The sequence below is a fragment of the Ochlerotatus camptorhynchus genome, unplaced genomic scaffold (assembly GCF_037179485.1).
Source record: "Ochlerotatus camptorhynchus isolate MF236.1 unplaced genomic scaffold, CSIRO-AGI_Acam_v1.1 ptg000316l, whole genome shotgun sequence".
Taxonomy (NCBI): Eukaryota; Metazoa; Arthropoda; class Insecta; order Diptera; family Culicidae; genus Ochlerotatus; species Ochlerotatus camptorhynchus.
In genome coordinates, this window is record NW_027040804.1 from 763,284 (window position 1) to 774,046 (window position 10,763).

The 10,763-nt window shown below is 38.0% G+C and overlaps 1 protein-coding gene across 2 annotated transcripts; it reads left to right on the forward strand.

The window, feature by feature from the left end:
• The first annotated feature begins 2,016 nt into the window (after positions 1 to 2,016).
• On the forward strand, positions 2,017 to 3,958 carry GMF (Glia maturation factor). 2 transcript variants are annotated; one of them, XR_010518265.1, is made up of 4 exons: positions 2,017 to 2,277; positions 2,374 to 2,467; positions 2,770 to 3,142; positions 3,204 to 3,958. XR_010518265.1 is itself a non-coding variant. In XM_065229605.1 (3 exons), exons 1-3 carry the CDS (start codon positions 2,275 to 2,277, stop codon positions 3,087 to 3,089), a joined length of 417 nt encoding a protein of 138 aa, XP_065085677.1. In that variant the 5' UTR covers positions 2,017 to 2,274; the 3' UTR covers positions 3,090 to 3,958. The 2 variants fall into 2 exon arrangements, 1 of the variants encoding a protein (XP_065085677.1); XM_065229605.1 differs by having other exon boundaries at positions 2,770 to 3,958.
• The last annotated feature ends 6,805 nt before the right edge of the window (positions 3,959 to 10,763 follow it).

Consider the following 10,763-nt stretch of genomic DNA (forward strand, 5'->3'; position numbering starts at 1 on the left):
TATGCTTACTAAAACGGCATAGTAGTTTTGATAGAAAAAATAGTAAAATTAAATGAATTTCGTTTCTGCACAAATCTATTGGTGGGAGTATTTAACTTAAACCATCAATATAGTAATTTTGCCTATGGATTTTGTTCCTGTGTAGCATTAAACAATGTTCACCGTAGCATGTCAAAAGGGTTTATCCTACACCGAGGCAAAAGAACCACTTAAGAATTTTAGGCACAAGAAATCGATATGAATTTCATAGATTTGCCTTGTAAACAATAATGACGACAAAAAATAACTAACCGTAGCAGACTAGAACAACAAACGAAGTGACAGGCGACTAACTGGCGAAGAAATCAATCAAAATAATGAACGCTGTAATACGCCTTTTTAATGCACCACAAACGTAGAGTGCGCCACGCGAGTTCGAGAAGAAACGTCAACCAAACCGTTTGTTTACATCAGAATAAGTATTTTCCCCAACGCAAATAACAGCATTTTTCATTCAAAATCTTGCCAATTTCCATCGGTAATTGTCTTATTGTACACAAATCTGAACTGATTTGCACCTTAACTATTCACACACAAGAAATCCGGAAGATCATAACCACTAAGGCACTTTTCTAATTTTCCATTTTTCTCAACAAAAATATTCTTGAACACCAGCAGGATCTTTTCAAAAACGTTACAGAATTAAATTTTTCAACTGTAGATTAAGTTTTGCAGCATCTCAGATGAATCAATTTATCAGGAAAAGTAAAAAAGTGTTCCGCTTCCTATGTCGCAAGGCAAAAATTTATGCTCACAACACTCTTTTTGACGTTCTCCTATTCACCACCAGATGTTAAATCGATCGTTTAGTTTCTATTAAAAAGGCCTATAGAATTTTCTTAAAAGCTTGTGCCATTATCCACCAGATGGACTAGTATTTTTGTTTTGATTTGAACAAAGTTGATTTTGTGTGCAGTGATCACAGGGAACAGACGTTGAGGCTCCAACAAAATTTCTCTAAAAACTTGTGTAAAGATTCCTATTCGACTTAAGCACCACTAACGGCGACTGCCCCACTAACGGCGACTGCCCCACTCAAAAACTCTCTTTGACAACATGATGACGCTGGCGTTGCAAAACTTACACTAGACACTAAGTGCTGGTAGCGCCAAGTGGCAATTTTCAACAGATAATTTATCGATACTAGCGCCAAATTGGTCGAAAGTGATAAATTTATAGAGGAAATTAGGAGATGCTAGCGCCACGTCACGCTAGGCGACGTTTCCAATTAACTTTACACAAGTTTCTGACCGAATCTCTGTGCCGAAAGCGAATTATTCCCACTTCTCTCAATTGGCAAATCAAAGTTGGCACTCGTGGAGAATAGAAGAACTATAACAGTGATGATGGTTTCAAAATTTTCCACGGGGAAGTATACGAATGCAATCTTAAAATGCTTTTATTTTGCAAATGGAACATTTTATTTAAATCTGGTTGCTGCTACAGTGGTAGAAAAGCTCAAATCTATGTGTACACCTAAAAATCTGAAAAGAAATTAATTTTTCTGTATTATTTGTCTATTGAGTAGTCCTTAAGTTTTCTACTAACATAGCATCAACCAGATTTAAATAAAATGCTCCATTTGCAAAATAAAAGCATTTTAAGATTGCACTCGTATACCTCACCGTGTAAAATTTTGAAACCATCATCACTCTCATAGTTCTTCTATTCTCCACGAGTGCCAACTTTGATTTGCCAATTTCTATGTTGGGATTTTTATAACTTCCTACCAGCGGAACAGCGCCATCTCTGTGGAAAATGGTCGGACGATATGATTTTTTCTATGAACGCTCACTGTCGACTTGATTATGGAACACGTCCACAAGTTTATTTATGATCATTTTGTAACATGACGTTTCAGCACACGCACACATGCCGCCACCCACGCGTGTGTTGGTTGAACACAAAATACAAAACATTGGCGACTCCCGCACACAAAAGAGGCGCATAAAATCGGATTTTAGTGATTCTAGGCGAGGCGTTCGTTCCTCGTTCATATTAAATTTTATCGCATAGCATTGTCGGTAGCCAGTCCCAATCACCACATACAGAGAAGCAACTGGAGGAGACCAGCAGCAAAAGACAACAATATCGTGTGCATATCTTATCAGTTTTGCATTGGTCTTTTGTTGCAACTTGTGTATCGTCTGGTGTTCTTGTTTTTGGATTCATTTCTTCTCCACGGACCTCTGCCTATACCTGGTTATTCCATTTAAGTTCCACTTGAAAAAGAAAATGGTAAGTTTCCATCTGGGACCTATGCACTTAATCGATCACTTCCTGCAAGCATTTAGGGAATGGATTATCGAAACTGTTGGTTTTGTTTAATTACAGAGCGAGGCACAGATCTGCGACATCAGCCCCGAGGCCAAGGAGGAGATTAGCAAGTTTCGATTCCGCCGGAATGCCACCAACACTGCCCTGATCTGTGAGTAATGTCTGTCTGCTATTATCTAGATTATTACCAGCGTAAATCATGCGATCAATGCACTATTATTGTGTTGGCATCGTAGAGCAGTAGAAAAGTGGATGATTCATCGAGTTACAGCCATTTAAATCTTTTGCTCATTCCCGTTTATTCTTTTTTTTTCCTTGTCCTGATAAAGGGTTCATTCACCAGGATAACGTTTGACTAAATAGATTACCATTAAAATGTTAACGAGTCTTAAATACGATTAACGTCTATCCTCGTCTATCTATTGACGAAACATTGTTCTTTTGTTTTGTTAGTGAAAATTGACCGCGAGAAGCAACTGGTCACAGTAGACGAGCTGCTGGATGACGTCTCGGTCGAAGACCTACAAGAGCAGTTGCCTAGCCATCAACCTCGGTACATTATCTATAGCTACAAGATGGTGCATGACGATTCGCGGATATCATACCCGATGTGTTTCATCTTCTACACTCCACGGGACAGCCAGATGGAACTGTGCATGCTGTATGCCAAGACACGCATAGCTTTGCAACGAGAGGCGGACCTGACGCGGTATTACGAGATCCGCGAGCTGGACGAGATGACCGAAGATTGGCTGAAAGAAAAATTACGATAAACTGGGAAACATCGTCGATTGCCAAACGTCGCCAGGAGTTTGTAAACTAAACTGTAAGATTTTAACCATTTCCGCTTTTTGAAAATCTATATTTTTGTATGGACAATTTTGAAGGTCGGTCACGAACGGCAGCAAGTGCAGTTTACCTAGATGCAAAAACATTAAGTTGACTTGAATTTTACTTGGCTACGAACACATCAATCAAACGCATCATAACGAACAGTATGTGACGGCTGCATTTCATTTTAGTAGGTTTGATGTTAAAAAGTAGACAGCAATACAAATTTAGATACTAACGTTAGAGTCCTAGTGGAGAATAGTGAACCAAAAGACATTCGATCGCGGCGCGTGTTAAAAGCGCTGCAGGGCGAAGGATGGGATGGATGAATTCGTATGGACGAGCATATCTTCGGACGAACATTCTTTCACGTTATGCTTTTATCTTGGATGATCCATTCGATCCTTTGTCTTTCGTATTATTGTTTTCTACAATTAAACGCTTTAGAGAAGCTATGCATATTGAAAAAATGGGACGGTAGTGCTGAAAATTCATTCTCACAATTGTGGTCAATATGCCAAACAAATTAAGTTTTCTCATTATAGAATCGTATTTCCAGAGAATTTTAACGACGAAAACATTTTAAAATTGAGTTCAGCATAGTTATAGGTCAATATGTATTATCGAGAATAATCATTAACAATACATAATCCAAAATCGATCGAACACCAGAGCAGGTGTGCGTATGTGTAAGCTTATAACAGAGTACAAGTTAGTATTGATATACTATGAACTAATGTTTGCGAAAATCGAAAATCCATTATTATACAAACCAGAATAGCAATCCTAAGCGGCGCAATAAAGCTGAAAATATTCTAACTACGCATGTTCATTCTAACGATTCTATAACATACCCCCGAAAACCATTCCTCAGAAAAGTATACCATTTTTTTTTATTTGATTTTGAAAAACCAACAGTTTTTTTCTTGATAATTACAGACTACGAAAATCTTCATGATTCTTGGTTTTGTCGAAGGACTGAGAATTATTATTCAGATTGTAAAATTTTAAAATATTTTGTTATGTATATTATGTTGTTAAATCCCAACTTTGAATTTCTTCTCTTCCATGAAACTCCAATGAATCTGAAACTTTCCCAAGAATATGACATATTGAAATATTTCAAAAGTTCTTATAATTAGCTTGTTTTTCAACAGTCTGGCACTTCAAAGATTGACAATGTTGGCTAGAATTCTAAAGAAATTTTTAGCTCGACAGATAATTTCAATGGGTTCTTAATAAATCTTAGGGAATTTTATGGAGAACCCTTGCAACATTCTAAAAAGAATTTTAACAAAGTTTGGAGGAAATTTTCATTAGTGTTCTGTGGAATTAGAAAGCAAACTTCAATAGCAGGTCGGAGGTGAATTTCAAAAGGTTTCTGAAAAATCTGAAGAAATTACCAAATGAATGTTGGCCTACTCTGCGCGGCGTCTGAGGTGAGGTGTCACGCTGTCACTTGTGAAGGTTTGGGTAAGGTGACTCTCCGTGCAAATCAAATGGAGAGTCACCTAACCCGAGGTGATAATTGTCACTTCACCATCACTTCACTGTCATCTCACCTCACACGCCGTGCAGAATAGGCCCAATTTTAATGAATATAACAAGAGTATTTTATATACATAGAATAAACTGAAGTGCGAGGTTTCATGAGAATACCAACAATACTGTAGAGTGAATTTAAAAAAAAATCAGCAGATGCTAAAATGTTTAAGGGAATTCCAATTAGAATTCAAATGTTTATAGTGTGTCACTTGTGAATATATTTTTTAAAATGGCAATGGTAATGGCAACCTGAATCAATAGCACAGAGAACAGACTCTCGTAGGCTCGAACAAAATTTCTCTAAAAACACAGAGAACAGATATGGAGGCTCGAACAAAATTTCTCTAAAAACTTGTGTAAAGATTCCTATTCGACTTAAGCGCCACTAACAGCGACTTCCCCACTTAAAAACCCTCTTTGACAACATGATGGCGCTGGCGTTGCACAAATTACACTAGACACTAAGTGCTAGTAGCGCCAAGTGGCAATTTTCAACAGAAAATTTATCGATACTAGCGCCAAATTGGTCGAAAGTGGAAAATTTATAGAGAGAGGAGATGCTAACACCACGTAACGGCGACGTTCCCACTTATTTTACACAAGTTTCTGACCGAACTTGAACGTCTGTTCTCTGTGGCAAAACGTCATTCCGATAAGACTGATGTGCATCTTTGACTTTTCGAATTGGATTTTAATATAAAACATTCATTTCATTTCACGACACCGTCCAAGGTATATTTTGTCGGTGGGTATATCGGACAAAAGATGTAAACAAAAGTAAATTTCTTAAATTGCTTCAAATAAAGATGATTTGCTACTGTGGTATCCATGAAAACCATCTAGAATCATTCTCTCAACACAGTTTACCCATTTTTGAGTAGGTTCAGTTTTTAACGGTTTGTGTGGATTTTACCCAAATTTGGGTAGTTTTGAAATAGCGTGTAAAGATTCCTATTCGACTTAAGCGCCACTAACGGCGACTTTTCCACTTTAAAACCCACTTTGACAACATGATGGCGCTGGCGTTGCAAGACACTAAGGGCACAGAGAATAGACATGGAGGCTGGAACAAAATTTCTCTAAAAACTTGTGTAAGGATTCCTATTTGACTTAAGCGCCATTAACGGCGACTTCCCCACTTAAAAACCCTCTTTGACAACATGATGGCGCTGGCGTTGCACAAATTACACTAGACACTAAGTGCTAGTAGCACCAAGTGGCAATTTTCAACAGAAAATTTATCGATACTAGCGCCAAATTGGTCGAAAGTGGACAATTTAGAGAGAAAATCCGGAGATGCTAACACCACGTAACGGCGACGTTCCCACTTATTTTACACAAGTTTCTGACCGAGCTTCAACGTCTGTTCTCTGTGCTAAGGGCTGGTTGCGCTAAGTGGCAATTTTCAACAGATAATTTATCAATACTAGCGCCCAGTTGGTCGAAAGTGATAAATTTATAGAGGAAATCAGGAGATGCTAGCGGCATAGAGAAATTTTGTTCGAGCCTCAATGTCTGTTCTCTGTGCCTCAATGTCTGTTCTCTGTGACTACACTATGTTTGTTTTGATTCGCTGTGAAAGTTTGACAAATAAAATGAGGGGCTCGTGGATTTTCCTATGTTTCGAGGGGTACATCGATTAGCTTGGGACCGAAGATAGTACCAGAGATGAGACAAAAAGTTGAGCTCGTTTCTTCGGGACCTTCTGGTCTTAGAGTTACCACAGAGAACAGACGTACAAGTTCGGTTAGAAACTTGTGTAAAGTTAAGTGGAAACGTCGCCGTTACGTACCGCTAGCATCTCCTGATTTCCTCTATAAATTTATCACTTTCGACCAATTGGGCGCTAGTACAGAGAACAGACATTGAGGCTCGAACAAAATTTCTCTAAAAACTTGTGTAAAGATTCCTATTTGACTTAAGCGCCACTAACAGCGACTTCCCCACTTAAAAACCCTCTTTGACAACATGATGGCGCTGGCGTTGCACAAATTACACTAGACACTAAGTGCTAGTAGCGTGTAAGTTTGGCAACGCCAGCGGCATCATGTTGTCAAAGAGGGTTTTTAAGTGAGGAAGTCGCCGCACAGAGAACAGACGTTCAAGTTCGGTCAGAAACTTGTGTAAAATAAGTGCGAACGTCGCCGTTAAGTGGTGTTAGCATCTCCTGATTTTCTCAATAAATTTTCCACCTTCGATCAATTTGGCGCTAGTATCGATAAATTTTCTGTTGAAAATTGCCACTAACGGTGACCACAGAGAACAGACATGGAGGCTGGAACAAAATTTCTCTAAAAACTTGTGTAAAGTCTTCTATTTGACTTGAGCGCCATTAACGGCGACTTCCCACTTAAAAACCCTCTTTGACAACATGATGGCACTGGCGTTGTACAAATTACACTAGACACTAAGTGCTAGTAGCGCCAAGTGGCAATTTTCAACAGAAAATGTATCGATACTAGCGCCAAATTGATCGAAAGTGGAAAATTTATTGAGAAAATCAGGAGATGCTAACACCACGTAACCACAGAGAACAGACGTTCAAGCTCGGTCAGAAACTTGTGTAAAATAAATGGGAACGTCGCCGTTACGTGGTGTTAGCATCTCCTGATTTTCTCAATAAATTTTCCACTACCAATTTGGCGCTAGTATCGATAAATTTTCTGTTGAAAATTGCCACTTGGCGCTACTAGCACTTAGTGTCTAGTGTAATTTGAGCAACGCCAGCGCCATCATGTTTTCAAAGAGGGTTTTTAAGTGGGGAAGTCGCCGTTAGTGGCGCTTAAGTCGAATAGAAATCTTTACACAAGTTTTTAGAGAAATTTTGTTCGAGCCTCCATGTCTGTTCTCTGTGACGTAACGGCGACGTTCCCACTTATTTTACACAAGTTTCTGACCGAACTTGAACGTCTGTTCTCTGTGCGGCGACTTCCTCACTTAAAAACCCTCTTTGACAACATGATGCCGCTTTTGTAGCAGATTTGTAGCAAAATTCCTAAGGGATTGGCTTGTTTAGAATTAAAATCCATCCGCTATTGACAGAGTTATATGTGATTAAAACCTAACCACTTTTCGTAATGCGGTCAATTTTGGTTTCTGACGTAGGACTACGTCTTTAATTTCATTAAAAAAAAAATCAAACACAGACGCAATGATAGAGCGCAAATCGAACAAACGACACATTGCGCATGGTCACAAGAGCGAGCTCAATGCTCGGTTGATTGCTCACCATTTCACCAATTAAAGGAAGGCAGGAAAAAACATTGTTTATTATTTTCCTCTGGCTAACCTAAAAAATGTATGAAATTAGATCTGCCAAAATGAGTTTGACAGCGATTTGTTGTGTATTTTCCTCGGATTTTCACTAACACGCTCTCACATATCGCTCCAATACAACCGGATGCGAAAATCTCTATTATACAACATACATAATCACACAGTCAAAAAATTCCACACATTTTTATTGACGAATTTCCATGTGAAATTCCACATGATTTTCATGTGACCACACATAAACAGAATCCACTCAGAAGTACACATGGAATTTATGTGTTAAATGAATAGTATCCCGCATAAAAATTAAACAAAATATGACCTTATCAAAAATGGTTTATCTTCCACGCCCTTAACGTTACTTGTAATAATTATGCAACTTTACACGAACGTTTGTGGGATAAAGTTTTAACTTTACTTTTTATGGTTTTTTAGAAATGGATGATAAAAACAATGGGTTGTTAAGAACTATTACCATTCAAAATTCTTGATTTTTTCATATAGTTTCAGAATGAAAACTACACTAAAACCTTATTATCTGTGGTTCAAATCTTAATGTTATTAGTTATAGTTTATGAATAATTTAATAAAGTTTTTTTTTATTATTATATGGAGTAAAGTTTGAAAATGATTATAATTTAAACAAATAACCTTATTGGCTATCATTTGGATAAAGTTTTGATGCATAAATTCAACCATTATTTGTATAATTCATTAAAATCATGACCACAGAAAAAATGTTTCGAACTCGATAAATAAAAGATTTGTTTTAAACCAGAATTTTATTTTTATTCAGATTTATCAAAAATTGACCTGAAAAAAAAATTAAAATTACTTTCTACTTTGAATTCATTCAAAATATATAAAACCACGTTTCACCGACTTTAAATTCTCGGGTTCTGTGAAGCACGTTTGACAGCAGCCTTGTTAAGATTGCTGATTTTAACTGCCAGGGCCTTACGTACACGTTTCTCATCAGCGAAGTACGTAATTTGGTTTACCTTCGACGGGCCAAGACGGATGGCAACACGTTCTGAGAGTTTTTCTGTAATAAGGACAAACAATGAGCTAAATTGATATTATATAAAAGCAGACGATCTTACCAACAATCAATTCGAAACTAACGATTTTAAATTGGCTCACTACTTGACTAGCCTATTGGTCCCAAGCAAACGATTAACGTATCCCATACTAGTAGAAAGTCTAGTACTACACTATGTTTGTTTTGATTTGCTATGAAAATTTGACACATAATATGGGGGGTTCATGGATTTTCCTATGTTTCGAGGGGTGCATCGATTAGCTTGGGACCGAAGATAGTACCAGAGCTGAGCCAAAAAGTTGAGCACGTATCTTCGGGACCTTCTGGTCTTAGAGTTACCTCTATGATCTTACTACATATGAATTTGTAGATCGTCGGGTCAATTTTCTCACGGGCTGGATAAAACAAAGAGCCATCATCTTTAAGCACCCTTTTGAAACGGGGCGTTGGTTTCCCCGTAACGCTCATGTTCCTGAGACGGTCCGTTCCGAAAAAATGGATCGCCAAGTTGGCCACAAACATATGCTATCGGATGTTGATTGACCATCGATTGCCTTTAGTTCTTCGAGCGTGATATCGATAGCAGTATCATCCGTGAAGGAAACCTACAAAAAGAATAAAAGAAAATAACATCCCTTATAGATATAACCTTGAATAAATTGTTAAGCACGTACAATATACCATGCTTTTTTTTTAAATCGGCGCATAAACTCAAGCTAATATTGAATCCCGAGCAAGACCGGGCACATTCAGCTAGTATGTTATAAAGCTATCTAAATATTTTTTGTCTACAAAATTATTATAATATATTAAGGCTGTTGTGCGAACACGGCATTATTATGGTTATTTTCCTATCTCACTAAAATAAACATTTAAAATCTATTATTCTGGATTTTCAATATTTCAGTTCTCACACTTTCTTCAAAATGGACTTTTTCTGATATTAAAAAAATTGATCGCTAATCTTACCGATGGTATTTTCCGGTTTTCCTTCAGATCTTGAAGTTCTCGGGACAGCGACAAAGTGTGATCGTCACGAGCCACCTTTTCTCTGTTAATATCTGCAATCACTTTTCGCAACCGTCTTATTTCCGCGTTTCGTCGTGCCAGTTCTCTCTTGAAAAACGTACACTTGTCACAATCCTCCTTAATGCTCTCTCTGATTCCTCTAGCGGCTTCTTTCGAGTGTTCACCAACTACATGTTGATCGTCACGTTGGTCAACAGTAACAGCACAGACAAACAGACATAACACTCGCAAGTTGTTCATCGAACAAGCATTTAACGGTCAATTTAAAAGTATCGTAGTTGGTAGTACCGTCACATGTGGTGCGCATAGTCAATTCCCTTGAGTTTGACGTTTCACACCATCTGTTCAGCGTACTACCCACCACAGTATGCTCAACAGATGGCGGTAATGTTTTAGCGACGATGTTTTACAGTGAGAAATATTCAATGTGTTATGTCTGTTTGTCTGTGGTAACAGCTTCTTCAGGCTGGCTCATAGTCGTGCTCGCAGCAGAACATTCATCCGAGCTTTCTTCTGCAGTATAGGCGTCTGTATCCTCACGAATATCAAGAGGAGCTGCAGCTCTCTTGGGTGTTGGCTGAGCTTTGTTCGTTGATTTTTCACTTGAGCTTTCATCGGAGCTTGAATCTTGTCTGTGGTAATATTCTCTGAAGTGTAACCATATCCCATAAGGTACGGATAATAACCCGAATGGGTTGCTATGCACTTATGCTTACATGGATATTTT